At 41.3% G+C, this 21,121-nt stretch overlaps 1 protein-coding gene across 1 annotated transcript in view; it reads left to right on the forward strand.

The window, feature by feature from the left end:
- LOC122563513 (receptor-type tyrosine-protein phosphatase U-like) overlaps positions 1-21,121 on the forward strand; it is a 330,644-nt gene that overhangs the window by 262,437 nt on the left and 47,086 nt on the right. Inside the window, exon 21 of the mRNA XM_043717332.1 lies at positions 2,214-2,330. Within this exon, the coding sequence (XP_043573267.1) occupies positions 2,214-2,330 (117 nt within the window). The remainder of the gene's footprint in view (positions 1-2,213; positions 2,331-21,121) is intronic.

Raw genomic sequence — 21,121 nt, forward strand, 5'->3', positions numbered from 1 at the left:
CCAGAGTAGTGAATCTATGGAATTCACTGCCACAGAAGGCTGTGGGAGCCGCGTCATTAAGTATATTTAAGATGGAGATAGATGGGTTCTTGATTGTAAAGACGAACAAGGGTTATGGGGAGAAAGTAGAAGAATAGGGTTGAGAAACTCATCAGCCATGATTGAATGGTGGAGCATACTCAATGGGTTGAATGGACTAATTTCTGCTCCTATGTCTTATTGTGTGTGTATGTGTGTGTCTATTTGACATTAGTGCTTTGAAATTAGTCATGACTGTTGGTGATATTCTGTCTAGCATCAGCTCTAGATATGAGGCCATGTTGGACAGTACACAAATGGAGGTGGAGGTTGGGAGGTACTTTGATGCAAAAAGCCAATTAATTAGCAATTTTACTTTTCTTCTTGGTGAATCTGCATTGTGTCCGAATGCACCCAAACTTTAAACAGGACTTAGAGTTCATGAAGTGGGCAGTTTGAAGTCAGACCTGAGCAAATGTACATTTCTTATTGTTAAAGTATAGGCCAATGTCACTCAGTAGCCAAGTCGCATTTTTCCATGAAATAATTCTCAAAAATCACACATGTGGCACAACAAGTGGTTTCATAAATAACTTCAATTCACACCAATTTCAAATGATCAGTTTAACATATGTTCTGAAACATTATAGCCCAGAACGTGGATCTGGAGATTAGCCAATCAGAAACCATGATTTTCCAGATAAGCAACATATTACAAAAATTTAACTTTCACTGATGAAGTCTCTTTTTTTGTGAGGTGCTTTTAAGCATCTCTCAATATTCTCCTTTAACATCCTTAAAAATTGTAAAACTAAGATATGCTTCTGATCCAGGGACTGGTTACTACCTTCTGATTGTTTGTGACAGATTTTTAAGTAAGTGTCAGATGACTAGTTAACCTTGGATAGCATTGCAATCAAGGCTTCCATTGTCATTACCCCACCTATGCGTTCATGCCCTTCCCAGAAGGTGACACTAGATTACAGTCAGTGTGGGAGTCACACCTGGATTCAACTCCCAAGGGCATCTACTGAGACTATTTTAACAGGAGGGGAAATTTGTGCAGTGCACATTAGCAACAGGAAACTTCATCTATTTAGAGATGAAGTCAAAACTCGATACAAACAAATTATATTGAATGGAACACTAAATGGGCTAGGGTGTGCACTCTGGGAAAAAGACCTTCTCTGCTGTCTAGGAGAAAGTGAGGACTGCAGATGCTGGAGATTAGAGCTGAAAAATGTGTTGCTGTGCTTTTCCAGCAACACATTTTTCAGCTTCTCTGCTGTCTCCCAAACAAATAAGATTCTCAAAACTTTCCTTCATTAAGGCACTACAGTTTGGTTTTCAAATGTTGTTTTCAGAATCCTTTTCTTTCTCAATGTTCTCCAGCATCTCCCTTGATCCTCTTTGCAGTGGCTTCCAACAATATTTCAAGATTTCTTCTATTCTCGGCAGTGTTTGCCCTACCCCTTACCATGCCTGCTGAAGGATCTACCAGTCTTTAGCAGTTTCTTTGAGCATTGTCTTAGAGTTCTAGGTAAAAATAATGACTGCAGATGCTGGAAACCAGATTCTGGATTACAGTGGTGCTGGAAAAGTACAGCAGTTTAGGCATCATCCAAGGAGCAGGAAAATCAACGTTTTGGACAAAAGCCCTTCATCAGGAATAGGAGTTCTAGGTGTGGAACAGACCTGATGAAGGGCTTTTGCCCAAACGTCGATTCTTCTGCTCCTCGGATGCTGCCTGACCTGCTGTGCTTTTCCAGCACCAAAGTCTCGCCTCTAATCTCCAGCATCTGCAGTCCTCATTTTTCACCTGGAACAGGCATTGTGCATATCTCTTATCCCTGGATTGGATATTAGACTCCAAGGACTTCAAAAGACTGGCCTTTATGACTGAAATCCAAATAGATATTCTTAAATTTGAAAACCTGCCCCTGCAAAGCTTCAGCAGTGTTTTTTTTAAAGAGGATAACCAATCTGAAGATGTCATCTGATGGTCTGCAGTCAAAAACAGTATTATATTCCCTGATTTAATAGTACTTCTATGTAGTCATACATCCCATGTATGTAAATTTCTCTTCATCAATAGAGTGTAAATTCAGTAAAAATGAATCATATTTAACAGCATTGAATTGCAAACAAGTTTGAGCTTTATAAAGGTTAAATTTGGTATTTTGTCTATATCATAGGTCAACTGCTGCAAATACTGGCCTGATGACACAGAGAATTATGGAGACATAAGTGTTACTCTCATTAAAACAGAGGTTCGAGCAGAATATACTGTCAGAATCTTCTCACTTCAAAAGGTATGGTTCAAAGGTTTATTCCTCTGCTGAGCAACTTCATAAAAGTTCAGCATTTTAAAGTAAAAATTGCATATGTTTTGGCATGTTTCTTGTAGGGTTGCAGAGTGATGTTTGTGCATACAAAAGAGGAGCTAAAGCTAGTCATTCAGACCTTCTTACATGTTCTGCCAATCAATACAGTCATGACTGTGCTGCTTGTGTTTCAAATTCCACATTCCCATCTATTCCCAATAACCTTAGATTCTTGTTAGACAAGGGAATGAATCTACTTCTGCCTTAAAAATATTCAATAACCAAGATTCTACACCTGAGATAGAATACTCTAAAGTCACATTAAAAAATTCTCCTCATCTCTGTCCTAAAAGGGTAATTGCTTTTAGCTCTGGGCTCAACCACAAGAGAAAATATCCCTTCCACATCCAATTTTTCAAGACCCATACATTTCCATCCAGCCACCCTTCATTCTTCTAAACTTCAGCCTATCCTCATAACACATCTTGCTCATTCCAGGTATTAACCTAGTAAATCTCCTCAAACTCCTTCATCGCTTTTACATCCTTCATTAAAAAAAAGAGACCAAAACTGCCCACAGTATTTGAGTTTTCATCTCACCAATGCCCAGTTTAACTGAAGCATAACATCCTGACTTTTATGTTCAACTCCTCTTGTAATAAAGGATGGCATGCCATCAGCTTTCTTGATTAGTGTATCTTCATACTAACATTTTGTGATTCATCCACTGGAGCACTTCAGAATTCCACAGTCATTCTCTACTTAAGCTTTTCTTTCTTTTTTTCATTCTTCCTGCAAAGTGAATGCCTTCACATTTTCTCACATTGTAGTCTATCTGTCAGATTTTGCCAATTCATTCATCCTTCTGTACCTATCTGCAAAGCCTTTATGTCTTCTTCATAACGTTTTTCGACCCATCTTGGTGTTGTCGGGGAATTTATCTACCATGCATTCATTTCCTCACCTAAGTCATTAATGTAAATTGTACATTCCAGAATTCGTAAATGCATCATGCTGAAAGCCCACCAAATGATTTTAAATGGATTTCCAGTGTAATTCTTTGCACAATCTTGACTGTTTAATAAATTATTTCTGTAAGAGGCAATTTCTTCATTTACCTTGAAGTACAAAGCTAAGTAGAAACACTTGGAAGTTTCACCAGTGTTTACTCATACATATGCGATTGATATAACTGTTCCACAGGGAAAAGTGGATTTTCATGAGCTGTTGCATACTTTGATTTTCATACACTTTTAAAATGGATGTTACATTATTTGAATGTACCAAATACATATAATACAGGTGATTCTATTCTCCCAATCGTGGTCAAACTCCATCTCTGATGTTTGAATAGGACATTAATATCGTCCTATAGGAAGGAGAGGAGGTAAACTGATGGCCAACTGCTATGTCTTTATTCTTTAAGGACACCTATTCTTTACTTACTGGAAAATCCTATCTGATAACTGCCCCAATGTAATGTGTTAAGACACAGAGACAGACAGCCAAATCAAATTGATCTACCTTTTCCTGTATTCAAAACACAGTAAAATTAATGTATTTCATTACTCTCAAAATTATCCCAATGGTTCCTAACCAGACTTTGTTAATAACTGATACCAATCACCAAGTTTATAGTTAAACAAAAAGACAATTTATTAATAATACAGTAGCTTTAGCTGAATAAAGTTAAACAACAATATAAACACTTCATGTCAATATTTTTTACCTAATCTTCTTTGATTCTAGCCCCCACTAGACACAGTTAATGGATAAATCAAAAAACAAAGAGAGATATAATTGATCAGTTCACTTAAGAAGTCCCCATGATCTGTAATATCACAAGCACATAAAATTGTATCTTGTTTAGTTTCTGAGGACACCAGTCAATCGAAACAGCTTCCAGTGGGTTCCAAAGAATATTTACTTAATTCTTAAGTACTAAGATTTTTATAACTGAACTTACAATGAGGTGATAATAGGAGAATAACCAGAGAGCAATCAGTCTCCTTCTTGTTGCTTTAGCAGCCACAATCCATCTGACAAAAACATGCAGCTCAAACCAGTTCAAACTTTGGTTTCTCTTTCGTAGACTAGTTGACACTGGTTCTCCTGAGATGCCCTAGTTAATATCTAAACATCTGCTATCTGTTTGAGCATAATACATCTCTGGGGATGAAATATCTTTAGAGATCTTTGAACAAGAATCCATCTGCAAATAACTTCCAGACTTGGCCACATAAGCAAATATTAATTTGTTTGTCCTCTAAAACAAGTGGCTGCTCACAATACAAAGGTCAACTTCAGGTCTCCGCTCACAGTCTACAGCTCCAAGCCAAAATGATAAGAGTAAAAATAAAATAATGAAAGTCTCCACATATGGTAATGTCTCAGTGTATCTGAAATAACTCCAAGGAAGCAGCTATCCCATCGCCAAGTCACATTTTACTTCCATGTGCACAGTACATAGACTCTGACTAGCTTGTTCAAAGCTGGTCTCAAGAATAAGGAGAATCTCAGAGCCTCCTGTTTATCTGTCAGCCAGGACTCCCTGACAGGCCCAGTTTGACCATCCCAATCAGGGATCTCATAACTTGATGAGATCCACATGGCTCTCAGTCTAATCATTGCACCTCTCCCCACTTAAGTCCAGGGATGTAGGCTTGTTCTTTTTCTTGTAACTTTCTCTGAGACATTTTTGTCTCAGGTTAGGTCCCTCTGACTCAGAGACAAGTAGCGTTTACTGAACTATAGCCCATCCCCTGTGCCCAGAGAGTCTCAGGAGTGTTTCCTCCTATTCTTTAGGCAGTAACAGTATCAAGGCTGCAACATTGACTCTGAGGTTTCTTCAATGTGAAACAGACAGAGATAACTCATGGTTTCTGACAGCCTTTCTGGCTGTTCTGAAGAGCCAGGTATGATAAGTTCCTGCCCCATTTGTGAGGTAGCAGCTTTCATGTGATCCATATGTTTGTTCAGGACTGCCTCACCTACCCAAACCTTGTATGTCACGGATCTGACTTTGCTTAAAACTCGCCACATACCCATGCAAGGCTAGTTCCATGGTTTCAAAACTAAACTTCATCCCCTGAAGTAAACTGTCTCTCTCCTTTAGAGGAGGCATGTAGTTGACAGTGGCATTCCTGATGCTGTTTCATCCTCCTCCAAATCTGAGAATATCAGGTTTAATTGGAGTGCAGTCTGCTAGAGGTATCCTTGTAGATGCATGAGAAGTGGTCCTCTAATCAAACAGGAGGAAGGACAATTTGATATCGAGTGGAGCTGTAGGCTTTTCTTTAAGTCTGTCTTCAATGTTTGGATTGCTCTTTCTACCAGATGATTGGAAAATGGATAGTATAGAACTGTCCAAACATGCCGAGTGCCATTCAACATTAGAGAATACTCAAATTCCCTTCTGGTAAATGACTTCCCATTGATCTGTGACCAGTATTTCCAGGAGCCCGTATGTTGGAAATGATGCTTGCAGCTTTTCGATCATCATTCCTGACTTTGCCGAATGAACTCTATGCATATCCAACCATTTTGAATGGTCATCCACAATGACCAAGAACACTGAGCTCAGGAAATAACTCACCGAGTCAACGTGTTACCAAGTCCAACGTTTGCCTGGCCATTCCTGCAAATATGAGGGAGTTGCTGGCAGAGTTTGTTTTGCTATGTTGGCATCTAATCCTAGCCAACAGGAATAATATCTCACTAACCTCTTCATTTTGGAAACCCCAGGTGACCTTGGTGGAGTTCAGCCAGTATTCTTCCTGTAACCCTTGATGCCCTTGATACTCAAGAATATATCCATCTCAGTCTTGAGTATGCTCAGTGACCTGGCCTCCACAACCTTCTGTGGCAATGAATTCCATAGATTCACCACTCTCTGGCTGAAGAAGCTTCTCCATATCTTTGTTCTAAAAGGTCTTCCCTCTACTCTAAGGCTATGCCCTCAGGTTCGAGTCTCTTCTACCAATGGAAACATGTTCCCAACATCTACTTTATCCAGGCCATTCAGTATTCTGTATGTTTAAATTGGATCTCCCCTCATCCTTCTAAACTCCATTGAGTATTATCCCAAAATCCTCAAATGTTCCTCATATGCTAAGCCATTCATTCCTGGGACAATTCTCATGAACCTCCTCTGAACACAATCCCCAGTGGGGCCTAAAACTGGACACAATACTCCAAATATGGTCTGACCAGAGCCTGACAGAGCCTCAGAAGTGTATCTCTGCTTTTATATTCAAGTCCTTTCAAAATTAATGCCATCATTGCATTTGCCTTCCTACTTATTGACTCAACCTGCAAGTCTACCTTTAGAGAATTCTGGACGAGAACTCCCAAGTCTCTTTGCACTTCAGATTTCTGAATTTTCTCCCCATTTAGAAAATATTCTATGCATCTATTCTTCCTGCCAAAATGCATGACTTCACACTTTCCCACGTTGTACTCCATCTGCCACTTCTTTCCCCACTCTCCTAACCTGTGCAAATCCTCTTGCAGCTTCCCTACCCCTCAATGATACCTGTCCCTCTACCTGTCTTTATATCATCTGCAAGCTTAGCCAGAATGCTCTCAGTTCTATCATCTAGATTATTAATGTATAAAGTAAAAAGTTGCAGTTCCAACACTGAGCCTTGCGGAACACCACTTATCACCGGCTACCATCCAGAGAAGGAACTTTTTATCCCCACTTTCTGCTTTCTGCCAGACAGCCAAGCTTCTATCTATGTTATCACATTGCCTCTATCACTATGGACCCTTATCTTACTCAGTAGCGTGTGTGGCACCTTGTCAAAGGCTTTCTTGAAGTCCAGATAGATGACATCTGTTGGTTCTCCTTGGTCTAACCTGCTTGTTACTTCCTCGAAAAATGCTAGCAGATTAATCAGGCATGACTTCCCCATGATGAAACCATGCTGACTTTGCACTATTTTACCATACACTTCCAAGTATTCAGAAATCTTACCCACGACCGAAATTAAGCTAATCAGTGTGTAATTTTCGGTTTTCTGCCATGCTCCCTTTTTAAACAGAGGTGTCACGTTAACAATTTTCTAGCTTTCTGGGGCCTTCCCTCATTCTAGCAATTCCTGAAAGATCACCACTAATACCTCCACTATCTCTTCAGCTATCTTCCTTAGAACTCTGGGGTGTAACCCTATGTTGGTCTTTGTAAGCTTCCCAATCCTCTGGTTCCCCCCTTTCCTGTCCTTACAGGCTTTCTCTTTTACTTTAATGCTATCGAGGACTTCCCTTATCAGCCATTGTTGCCTCATCCTCCCTGTACCATCTTCTTTCTCCTTGGGATGAATCTCTGAATTACTCTAAGAAACTCCTGTCATTGCTGTACCATTGTCTTTCCCAGGCTCCTCTCCCAGTCAATTCTACCCAGCTCCTCCCTCATTCCTCTGTAGTTGCCTTTATTTTCAATTCTGATTGTGATGACCCTTTTGCTTCTTGCATCACCACCAACTTTTTTGTTTTGCCAGGATGGGATCTTTTTGTGTCCACAGTCAGATATTGTCAGCAGTGACTGGAAGGGTATGCAGGAAATTTAAAACCAGAATGGACACTTCCAGTGAGTGGCACCACCAGTGGTATATCTACCAGTGGGAAGTGGCTTAAAGCATACTCAGTTGCCATTTGACCACCCAGACAGTGTTCCAACTTGTAATTTTACACACTCAGAATAAGAGTCCAATGCTGAATTCAACCAGAAACTATAGGCAGCACGGCCTTGTCGTCATTAAACAGACCTAACAGAGGTTTCTGATCAGTTACTATTACTAATTTACATCTATAGAGGTATTCATGGAACTTTCTGACACCAAAGATGACCACTAAACTGTCCTTCTCTATGTGGTCATATTTGCATTCAGCGACAGCCATAGTCAGGAAGCATACATTATCAGGCATTCCTCTCTATTGGGCCACTGGTGAGCCTTCACTACCGCAATACCATATGGGGTGGCATCGCATGTCAGTACGACATGTCGCTTGGGATCATCGTGGACCAACATCTTAGATGACGATAGCTGCTTTTTTCACTTCCCTCAAGACTACTTAAGAGTTATAGAGTCATAGAGATGTACAGCATGGAAAGAGAACTTTTGGTCCTACTCGGCCATGCCAATCAGAAATCCTAAATTAACCTAGTCCCATTTGCCAGCACTTGGTCCATATCTCTTTAAGCCCTCGCTAAATATGTACCCATCCAGATGCCTTTTAAATGTTGTAATTGTACCAGCCTTCACCACTTCCTCTTGGCTATATGACAATTTCCAATGCTGAACCTTTTCAAGCATAAGTCTAAGGGTGTCAAGATGCAGGCCAGGTGACATACGAATTATCTGCAATAATTCACCAACCCAGGGAAAAATTTAAGCTCTGGTACAGATGTATGAGTGAGGGCCCCCTTGAGCACCCTCACTTTATCTTCCAACGGGTATAACCCAGTCTTTTCAACTCTATAGCCCAAGCAGGTCACGTGAGGTGCCTGGAACACACATTTTTCCCTCATAAGACATCAGACACCCAGGAGAAACATTTAAGCACTATTCAAAGATCTTCAAGTGTTCTTCATTTGTCTTCCTGTTTGTTAGTATGTCATCCAGATAAATGGCAACCTGGAGTAGAGTTTTGTAAAATGTTCTCCATCATCTGCTGAAAAATGGTGCAGACTGATGATACTCCAAATTTCACTTTTGAATATTGGTATAAACCATCATGTGAATTAATTGTGGCATACTTCTGAGACTCCTCATCTAGTCACAATTACAGGTACCTATGGTTCATGTCCAGCTTTGTGAAGGACAGATCCCCTTCCAGTTTTGCATACAAATCATTTATTTATCAGATATTTATCCAGCTGCAAAACCCCGCAAAGGTATGTTGACCCATTAGGCTTCATTATTGGCATAACTGATGGTGCCCATTCTGCAGACTGTACCAGTTTGATGATTCCTTCCCTTTCCAGCTTCTTGATTTCTGCTTCTACTTAAGCATGTAAGGCAAATGGCAAGGTGGACCTTGCAGAATGGGGAATTGCTTCCTGGTCAACACATAAGATGGCCTTAGCTCCTTTGATAGTCCCTAGGCCTTCCTGAAAAACTTATAGGTATTTACTTAGGACTTCACTCAGACAGCCATTTTCTAATTGAAAAATGTTGAGCCAATCAAGGTGAACCTTTCTCATCAAATTCCACACCACCAAGCTTAAGCCCAAGCCTTTTAATACAATCAGTGGTAACTGCACTAAAATCTTTTCATAGGAGACCGAAACCAAGGTCGTACCCTTAATCTGGAGCCAGTATTGGTTCTCAGTCTAGCCATGGTCTTGCACAAATGTAAGGGGTGAAGTCCAGAGCAGATCTTATTAAAGTCTGGTTCTGCAATCACTGATACATCTGCGCCATTATCGACCTCCATTAGAACCAGGGGACTATTTAACCAGACATTTATTTCGATTGGTTCCGATTTGAATGTTACTAATTTAACTGTTGCAAGCCACATCCTGGATACTAGCCTATGAGTTCTCTTACTCAAGTCAGGCCTTGTAGGCCTCCTTGCTGTCTCAAGTCCACATACTAGCAGCAACTACAATGAGTTGCCAGCCTGGATCCTGAAGAAATTTTCAACCATTTCGCTTTGTTTTGAAGTTTTGCTTGGGGTTGACCTAGAGTCCCTCTACTTCAGAGATGTCCTGTGTGAGGCTGTGCAGTTACCCATATTCAAGTGGTATTCTCAAAGCTCAGTCAGATAGGTGAGGGTGTCCATTTCCATTGGGATACTCTGTAGTTCACATGTTCCACTTGCCGAATTTTTCAAATGATAAAGCAAGTCATAGTGCCCGTTTGAGGTCCAGTTGGGCTTCTGTCAGTAGGCACTTTGGCACGGTTACATTGTTAATCCCATGTTCTAAATGATCTGTCATTCAGGAGTTACACAAAATCACATGCCTCTGCCAGTTTTCTTAACCTCGTCAAAAATCTCAATACTGATTCCCCTACTTCTTGAACTGCTAAATAAGACCACTAGCATCTCAGAATTAGAAGACCTTCAGGGCCATAAGATATTCCTTAGCCAAATCCACCAACTCTTGAAAGTTTTTAGTATCTCATGCCTCAGTGAAATTTAGGTTCCTAATAACCAAAAGAGCCACAGATCCACAGCAGTCAGAAGAATTATTTGTTGCATTTTATCTGTCCCAATGTCATTAGCCCAGAAGAAATAATGGGCTCAGTCTCTAATGGCAGTATCAAACAAGTCAAGTTTCCCAAATAAAAGCGTGATGCCAGAAATGTTTACCCCACCTCGAAGTCAATTGTTGCAACCACATTTTCTCCAGCAGCATATTGTTTTCTCTTGTCACCTCTGAAATAACTCCATGGAGGCAGGTATCCCATCACCAAGTCACCTTTAATTTACAGATGCACAGAATATAGACTCTGACTAGCTCAGAGATAGTCCCTAGACTGAGGAGAGTCTCTGACCTCCTGTTTATACCTATCAGCCAGGGATCCCTGATTAGCCCAGGTTAACAACCCCAATCAGGGATCTCATATTCAATGAGATCCACCTGGTCCTCATTCCAATCACTACAGTATTCATGGGAAAGAAACCATTTTCTCTGAGCTTACCATTGTTTAAAGGGAATGTTATCATTTCACTGTCCTGTGTGATTCTTTTATAACTGTGGGGCATGAACATTTACTTTAATCCCTTCTCTTTGTTTTGCCTTATTTGTTCTGTTAATACATCTGACCTCGTGCAACCTCAATAAGCTGAATTAATTCAGCTATTTTTCCTTCTCTGAATTACTTCGTCCAAATACAATCACATATGAGATTATTTAAGCTATTATTTTAAGTGATTTTCCCATTTCAGTTTTCAATTCACAATCACAACTTGTCATGAACATATTTTTCTGAGGTATGCAAGTACATACTGCTTGAGTACAATCAACCTGCTACCCACTATGAATATTGTTTGATATGCTGCACCAGTTATTGGGATATGCAACCTCCATACATCCCACCAGCACTGAAATTCATTTCACATCACTCATTTGTACAATCGGCCAAATGTCATTTTGGATTGATAACAGAATAATGTTAGCGAAAAAGCCACTTGTGAAAGCATGGGACAATGACTCCACCAATTGTTCAAATTTTTGAGATACCTTCCTCTATTGTGCACCATTCAGGGTCAAAAATAATAGACAAAGGTACTTTCATTAGTTTTCATTAGCATACAGCAGGCTAGCCATCAGCATGCAGCATAATTTCAGTAGGTGGTATTGCAGCATCAAGCTGACACAATGAGCAGAATCCTATTCATAATTTTGCTAAAGAGAGTTAACTTGCGGTGTCTGGAGCTGTCAGAAACCCAAACGTATATTGACAAGTGAATCAAGGCTTTTTATAGATCATAACGGAAAACACATTGACAGATTTTTCAACTGATATGTCAAAGACATTTGATTGCTCAATTTCAGAGTCACAGAGATGTACAGCACGGAAGCAGACCCGTCAGTCCAACTCGTCCATGCCAACCAGATATCCCAACCCAAACTGGTCCCACCTGCCAGCACCCATCTCATATTCTTCCAAACCCTTCCTATTCATAGACCCATCCAGATGCCTTTTTAAGTGTTGTAATTGTACCAGCCTCCACCACATCCTCTGACAGCTCATTCCATACGCGTACCGCTCTCTGAGTGAAAATGTTGCCCCTTAGGTCTCTTTTATATCTTTCCCCTCTCACCCTAAACCTATGTCCTCTAGTTCTGGACACCCTCACACCAGGGAAAAGACTTTGTGTATTTACCCTATCCATGTCCCTCATGATTTTATAAACCTCTATAATGTCAACCCTCAGCCACCGACGCTCCAGGGAAAACAGCCCCAGCCTATTCAACCTCTCCACATAGCGCATAACCTCCAACCCTGGCAACATCCTTGTAAATCTTTTCTGAATCCTTTCAAGTTTCACAGCATCTTTCCAATAGAAAGGAGAGCAGAATTGCATGCAATATTCCAACAGTAGCCTAATCAATGTCCTGTCAGCTGCAATATAACCTCCCAATTCCTGTACTCAATACTCTGACCAATAAAGGAAAGCATGCCAAATGCCTTCTTCACTATCCTATCTACCTGCGACTCCACTTTCAAGGAGCTATGAGCCTGCACTCCAAGGTCTCTTTGTTCAGCAAACTCCCCAGGACCTTACCATTAAGTGTATAAGTCCGACTAAGACTTGCTTTCCCAAAATGCAGCACCTCGCATTTATCGGAATTAAACTTCATCTGCCACCTCTCAACCCATTGGCCCATCTGATCAAGATCCCATTGTAATCTGAGGTAACCTTCTTCGATGTCAACTACATCTCCAATTTTTATGTCATCAGCAAACTTACTAACTATACCTCTTATGCTCACATCCAAATCATTTATATAAATGTTGAAAAGTAGTGGACCCAGCACCAATACTTGTGGCATTCTGCTGGTCACAGGCTTCCAGTCTGAAAGACAACCCTCCACCACCACCCTCTGTCTTCTACCTTTGAGTCAGTTCTGTATCCAAATGGCAAGTTCTTCCTGTAATCCATGAGATCTAACCTTGCTCTTCAGTCTCCCATGAGGAACCTTGTTGAACGCCTTACTGAAGTCCACATAGATCACATCTACTGCTCTACCTTCATAAATCCTCCTTGATACTTATTCAAAAAACTCAATCAAATTTGTGAGACATGATTTCCCATACATAAAACCATGTTGACTATCCCTAACCAGTCCTTGCTTTTCAAATACATGTACATCTTGTCCCTCAGGATCCCCTCCAACTACTGACACCAGTGTCAAATTAAAGTGTAGAATAGAATTTATTAAAAGAAAAATACTGTGTATTCTGTAAATCTGAAACAAATGGAGAGAAGTTTGGAGAAACTCAGCAGGTCTAGTTACATCTGTGAAGAGAAATTGTGTTTACATTTTGTCTCTTCTCAGAAGACTCGTTACAAAGAGTCATTCCTGACTCAAATTGTTGACTCTGTTTCTCTCTCCACAGATGTTGCCAAACCTGTTGGGCTTCTCCAGCATTCTTTTTGCTTGTTTTGAAGTTTATTAAGCTGTATTAAAAATTATTTAATGACACTGTAGCTTCAAATTTCACAAATATGTCTTCTATATATTGGATGTATCCATGGGGTAGGAGGTTAGTGGCCCATCAATCAAATTTACATTTCAAAGATATTAGCAAGAGTTAGGCTAGAGGGGATTGCATAGCTTCACCATCTTCTTGGCTGTAAATGGCATCATTGAAACTGAACTCAACTGCCTGAGTTGCTAAATTAATGATTTCAATGTGCACAAATGCAGACACCAGTGGCACATCTAGATTGCCATGATATAGTGGCATAGTGCAAATGTCAATGAAATTTTCTGATCCAATATGTGGATTTACCTACGAGACAAAGTGCAAAACTTGACCTACACTTGGGAAATAAGGCAGGGCAGGTGACTGAGGTGTCAGTGGGGAGCACATTGAGGCCAGCGACCATAATTCTATTAGCTTTAAAATAGTGATGGAAAAGAATAGACCAGATCTAAAAGTTGCAGTTCTAAATTGGGTAAAGGCTGACTGGGGGCAAATGTTTGCAGATAAAGGAATGGCTGGAAAATGGGAAGCCTTCAGAAATGAGATAACAAAAGTCAGAGACAGTTTAGAACATAGAACATTACAGCACAGTACAGGCCCTTCAGCCCTCGATGTTGCGCCAACCAGTCATACCAATCTGAAGCCCATCTAACCTACACTATTCCATGTACATCCATATGCTTGTCCAATGACGACTTAAATGCACTTAACGTTGGCGAATCTACTACCGTTGCAGGCAAAGCATTCCATACCCTTACTACTCTCTGAGTAAAGAAACTACCTCTGACATCTGTCCTATATCTATCACCCCTCAATTTAAAGCTATGCCCCCTTGTGCTCGCCATCACCATACTTGGAAAAAGGCTCTCCCTGTCCACCCTATCTAACCCTCTGATTATCTTATATGTCTCTATTAAGTCACCTCTCAACCTTCTCTCCAACGAAAACAGCCTCAAGTCCCTCAGCCTTTCTTCATAAGACCTCCCTTCCATACCAGGCAACATCCGAGTAAATCTCCTCTGCACCTTTCCAAAGCTTCCGCATCCTTCTTATAATGTGGTGACCAGAATTGTACACAATACTCCAAGTGCGGCCGCACCAGGGTATTGTACAGCTGTAGCATAACCTCATGGTTCCGGAACTCGATCCCTCTATTAATAAAAGCTAAAATACTGTATGCCTTCTTAACAACCCTGTCAACCTGGGTGGCAACTTTCAAGGATCTGTGTACATGGACACCGAAATCTCTCTGCTTATCTACACTACCAAGAATCTTACCATTAGCCCAGTACTTTGCATTCCGGTTGCTCCGACCAAAGTGAATCACCTCACACTTGCTGCATTAAGCTCCATTTGCCACCTCTCAGCCCAGCTCTGCAGCTTATCTGTCTCTCTGTAACCTACAACATTCTTCGTCGCTATCCAACCTTAGTGTCATCTGCGAATTTACTAACCCACCCTTCTACGCCCTCATCATATAAAAATGATAACAGCAATGGGCCCAACACCGACCCTTGCGATACACCACTGGATGGGAAATATGCTGCTGCTATTCGGGTGGTTTAAACTAGCTCAGCAGGGGGATGGGAACCTGAGGTATAGTTCCAGTGCACAGGAGATTCAGAGTAGGGAGGACATGGACAGGATTTCATGGTCACAGGAATGGGCTGGCAGACAGCAAGCTGGTTTGAAGTGTGTCTACTTAAACGCTAGAAGTTATCTGAAATACGGTAGGTGAGCTTGTAGCATGGATAGGTACCTGGGACTTCGAAGTTGTGGCCATTTCATAGACATGAATAGAGAAGGGTCACAAATTGATGTTGTAGATCCCAGGGTTTAGATCTTTCATTAAGAATAGGGAAGTCGATAAAATAGGAGGAGGTGTGGCCTTGTTAGTCAAGGATAGTATAACGGTGGCTGAAAGAACGTTTGATGAGGAGTCATCAACTGAGGTCATATGGGCTGAGGTTAGAAACAGGAGAGGAGAGGGCACACTGCTGGGAGTTTTTTTATAGACCTCTGCAGAGTTCTAGGCCTTTGGAGGAGAGGATAAGCAAAACGATTCTGGATAGGAGTGAAAGGAACAGGGCAATCATTAGGGGGACTTTAACTTCCCAACATTGACTGGAAATGCTATAATTCTAGTACATTGGATGGATCAATTTTTGTCCCATGTGTGCAGGAGGGTTTCCTGACACAGTATGTTGAAGGGCAGAAAAGAGGGGAGGCCACATTGGATCTGGTACATGGTAATGAACCAGGCCAGGTGTTGATTTAGTGATAGGTGAGTTCTTTGGAGAGAGTGACCATAATTCAGTTACGTTTAGTTTAGCAATGGAAAGGGACAGGTACATGCCACAGGGCAAGAGTAATCAATGGGGCAAGGGAAATTATAATGCGATTAGGCAAGACTTAGGATGCATAGAATGGGGTAGCAAAATGCAGGGGATGAGGACAATTGAAATATGGAGATGGTTTAAGGAACAGATATTGCATGTCCTTGATAGGTATGTCCCTGTCAGTCAGGGAGGAAGTGATAAGGCAAGGGAATTGTGATTTACCACAGAAATTGCGTCTCTTGTTAAGCGGAAGAAGGAGGCTTATGTGACGATGAGACAAGATGGTTCAGATGAGGCGATAGAGAGTTACAGATTAGCTAGGAAGGATTTAAAGAGAGAGTTAAGGAGAGCAAAGTGAGGACATGAGCAGTCTTTAGCAGGTAGAATAAAGGAGAACCCTAAAGCTTTCTATAGTAATGTGAGGAATAAAAAGATGACTAGGGTAGGAATAGGGCCAGTCAAAGGCAGAAGTGGGAAGTTGGTTGTGGACCCTGTGGAGATCGGAGAGGTGCTAAACGAATATTTCTCATCGGTTTTCACTCAGCAAAAGAAGAATATTGTAGAGGAGGAGAATGAGATATGAGATATTAGACTGGAAAGGATTGAGGTTAGTAAGGAAGAGTTGATATCAATTCTCGAAGGAGCAAAAGTAGACAGGTCCCCTGGGCCAGATGGGATTTATCTGAGGATTTTCTGGGAAGCAAGGGAGGTGGTGTTGCAGCCTTTAGCTTTGATCTTTGAGTCTTCATTGTCTACAGGTTTAGTACCAAAGGACTGGAGGATTGCAAATATTGTGCCCTTGTTCAAGAAGGCCAGTAGAGATGACTCAGATAATTACGTCTATTGTAGGAAAAGTTTTGGAAAGGATTACAAAAGATAGGATTTATCATCATCTAGCAAGCAACAATTTGATTGTAGATAGTCAGCATGGTTTCGTCAAGGGCAGGTCATGTCTCACAAACCTCTTTGAGTTTTTTGAGAAAGTGACCAAGCATGTGGATGAGGTTAGGGCAATTGACGTGGTGTACATGAGCTTCAGTAAAGCCTTTAATAAGGTTCCACATGGTAGGCTGTTGGAGAAAATGCAGAGGCATGGGATTGAGGGTCATTTAGAAACTGGCTTTCTATAAGACGGCAGCAAGTGGTGGTTGATGGAAAATATTCAGCCTGGAGCCCTGTTACTAGTGGTGTGCCACAAGGATCTCTTTGGGACCATTGCTGTTTGTCATTTTTACAAATGACTTAGTTGCAGGCATAGATGAATGGGTTAGTAAGTTTGCAGATGACACTAAAGTCAGTGGAGTGGTGGACAGTGTGGAAGAATGTTGCAGGTTGCAGGGGGACTTGGATAAACTGCAGAATTGGGCTGAGAGGTGCCAAATTGAGTTCAATGCAGATAAATGTGAAGTGATTCACTTTGGGAAGAATAACAGGAAGGCAGAACACTGGGTCAATGGAAAGATTATTGGTAGTGTGGATGTGCAGAGGGATCTTGGAGTCCATGTACATAGATCCCTGAAAGTTGCCACCCAGGTTGCTTGTGCCGTTAAGAAGGCATATGGTGTGTTAGTTTTTATTGGTAGAAGGATTGAGTTCTGGAACTGTAATGTCATGCTGCAACTATACAAAACGCTAGTGTGGCTGCACTTGGAATATTGTGTACAGTTCTGGTTGGCCCATTACAGGAAGATGTAGAAGTATTGGAAAAGTGCAGGGGAGATTTACCAGGATGTTGCCTGGTCTGGAGGGAAGGTCTTATGAGGAAAGGCTGAGAAACTTGGGTCTGTTCTCATTGGAAAGAAGAAGGCTAAGAGGGGATTTGATAAAGACATACAAGATGATCAGATGATTAGATAGGATAGACAATGAAAGTCTTTACACTGGGAGTGGTAAAGGTGTGGAATGCCCTGCCTGCCAATGTAGTTAACTCAGCCATATTAGGGAGATTTAAACGATCCTTGGAAAAGCACATGGATGATGATGGAAGAGTGTTGGGGGATTGGGCTTAGATGAGTTCACAGGTCGGCACAATATTGAGGGCCGAAGGGTCTGTTCTGCGCTGTACTGTTCTATGTTCTATGTTCTAAATGTGAGGTATTGCATTTTGGAATGTCAAATCCATGTAGGAGTTTCGTGGTGAATGTTCGAGCCTTAAGGAGTGTAGTGAAACAGAGGGACCTTGGAGCTCAGGTGCACGGTTCTCTGAAAGTGGAGTCACAGGTAGACAGGGCAATGAAGAAGGCTTTGGGCACACTGGCCTTCATCAGTCAAAGCATTGAACATCAAAGTTGGGGAGTTATGTTGCAGTTGTACAACATTGGTGAGACTGCACTTGGAGTATTGTGTTCGGTTTTGTTCACTTTGCTATAGGAAAGATGTTGTTCAACTGGAAAGAGTAGAAAAGGAATTTACAAGGGTGCTGCCAAGATTCAAAGGTGTGAGTTATAAGGAGAGTCTTTTAGGCTAGGACAGTTTTCTTTAGGGAGTAAGAGACTAAAGGGAAATCGTATAGAAATGTATAAGTTCATGAGAAGCATGGATGGTGTGAATGTACTCAGTCTTTTCCCCAGTGTTGGGAATCAAGGACTAGAGGGCATCAGGTTAGAGGAGAAAAAATAAAAGGAAACCTGAGGGGCAACTTTTTTACACAGAGTGTGGTACGCATATGGAAGTAGCAGCCAGCAGTGTGATTGAGACATGTATATTAACAACATTCAGAAGGCACTTGGACAAAAACATGGATAGGACAGGTTTAGAAGGATAAGGGGCAAGGGCAGAGAAATGGAGTTAGAGTGGATGGACATTTTGTCGGCATGGAACACTTTGGGCTGAAGGGCCTGTATCCGTGCTGTATGCCACCATGATTCTATGACCATGAAGGCATAAAATGTAGGGAAATTGATGGTGACATCTTGAAAATTGTCCAGATTTCAGAGGAGAAAGTGCTGGGTGTCTTGAAATGCATACAAGTGGATAGATTCCCAGCACCTGATCACATGTACCCTAGACTGCTGTGGGAAGCTAGGGAAGTGACTATTGGGCCCCTTGCTGAGATACTTGTATCATCGGTAGTCATAGACGAGGTGCCAGAAGACTGGAGGCTGGCTAACGTGGTATGACTATTTAAGAAAGATGGTAAAAACAAGCCAGGGAACTATAGACTGGAGCCTGACGTCGATGGTGGGCAAGTTGTTGGAGGGAATCCTGAGGGACAGGATGTACATGTATTTGGAAAGGCAAGGACTGATTAGGGATAGTCAACATGTTAATGCATGGGAAATCATGTCTCACAAACTTGATTAAGTTTTTTGAAGAAGTGATAGAGAGGATTGATAGGGCAGAGTGATAGAAATGATCTATAAGGACTTCAGTAAAGCGTTTGACAAGGTTCCCCATGGGAGACTGTTTAGCAAGATTAGATCTCATGGAATACTGGGAGAACTAGCCATTTGGATACAGAACAGGCTTAAAGGTAGAAGACAGAGGTTGGTGGTGGAAGAGGTTTTTCAGACTGGAGGCCTGTGACCAGTGGTGTGCCACAAGGATTGGTGCTAGGTCCACTACTTACCATCATTTATATAAATGTTTTGGATTTGAGCGTAAGAGGTAGATTTAGTAAATTTGCAGATGACACCAAAATTGGACAGTGAACAGTGGACAGTGAAGAAGGTTATCTCAGATTACAATGGGATCTTGACCAGGTGGGCCAAAGGGCTGAGAAGTGGCAGAAGGAGTTTAATTTAGATAAATGCAAGCTGCTACATTTTGGGAAAGCAAATAAGGTCCTCGGAAGTGTTGCTGAACAAAGAGACCTTGGAGTACAGGTTCATAGCTCCTTGAAAGTAGAGTCTCAAATAGATAGGATAATGAAGAAGGAGTTTGGTATTCCCTCCTTTATTGGTCAGAGTATTGAGTACAGGAGTTGGGAGGTCATGTTTTGCTGTAAAGGACATTGGTTAGGCCACTTTTTGAATATTGCGTGCAATTCAGTTCTCCTTCTTATCGGAAAAATGTTGTGAAACTTGAATGGGTTCAGAAAAGATTTACACGGATGTTGCCAGGGTTGAAGGACTTGAGCAATAGGGAGAGGTTGAATAGGCTGGGGCTGTTTTCCCTGGAGTGTCGGAGGCTAAGGGGTGAACTTATAAAGGTTTATAAAATCATGAGGGGCATGGATATGATAAATAGACAAAGTCTCTTCCCTGGGGTGGGGGAATCCAGAACTAGAGGGCATAGGTATAGGGTGAGAGGGGAAAGATATAAAAGAGACGTAAGGGGCAACTTTTTCACACAGAGGGTGGTACGTGTATGGAATGAGCTGCCAGAGGATGTGGTGGAGGCGAGTACAGTTGCAACATTTAAAAGACATCTGGATGGGTATATGAATAGGAAGGGTTTGGAGGTATATGAGCCGGGTGCTGGCAGGTGGGAATGTCTAATCGGCATGGACGGGTTGGACCGAAGTGTCTGTTTCCATACTGTACATCTCTATGACTCTATGACTTCTTTGAGGGGTATGTTTGTAAATAAGTTAGCAATGTCAAAAGAGCACATGGATATGCTATTTCTATCAATATGTAGGTCTTGCATACGTTTGTGAAAATGAAGGAATCTTTCAGAGTATGTGGAAAATTCATTTAAAACTAGTTACAACAAGTCACACGTCTATTTGCCCAATTCATGATGTGCATAGCCATATATAAGTAAAATAGAATATCAAGGAACACAGCTTTATTTATCTTAGGTAGCCTATACATGCATGGAACTATGAGGATGAGTCTTGTCACATATATCAAGAGGCAGAATTACACCAGAGACCATCAGCAGTCACCATCATCAAAATGTTGCACAAGTTGCGCAAGCTACACATATTAATGCCCATGTCATATATTCTATGTAGGCTGTGTCTCCTGGCAACCATGAAAGGTTCTGCACATGTACACTTTGTGAAATATTCTGCCAGTAAAACAAAAGGCTGCACCTAGACAAGCAGAATGAATATGAGTGAACGGGCTGGAATGATGTTACTGGCAGCACTGTGCTTATGTGTTTTCAGTATGCAGTCTGAGAGCATTTTTGAAGGTGTTAGCAGACATTCTCTTTAATGTAGGTGAAAAGAGTTTACATTATAAGATTCTCAAGGCAAAAAAGGTAATGGAAACTGCCAACTTCCGTTGCAATCCTATGGCAATACTCTGACCAGCTAGCTTATTTACAAACATACCCCTCAAAGAAGTCATAGAATCATAGAGATGCACAGTATGGAAACAGA

The sequence above is a fragment of the Chiloscyllium plagiosum genome, chromosome 27 (assembly GCF_004010195.1).
Source record: "Chiloscyllium plagiosum isolate BGI_BamShark_2017 chromosome 27, ASM401019v2, whole genome shotgun sequence".
Taxonomy (NCBI): Eukaryota; Metazoa; Chordata; class Chondrichthyes; order Orectolobiformes; family Hemiscylliidae; genus Chiloscyllium; species Chiloscyllium plagiosum.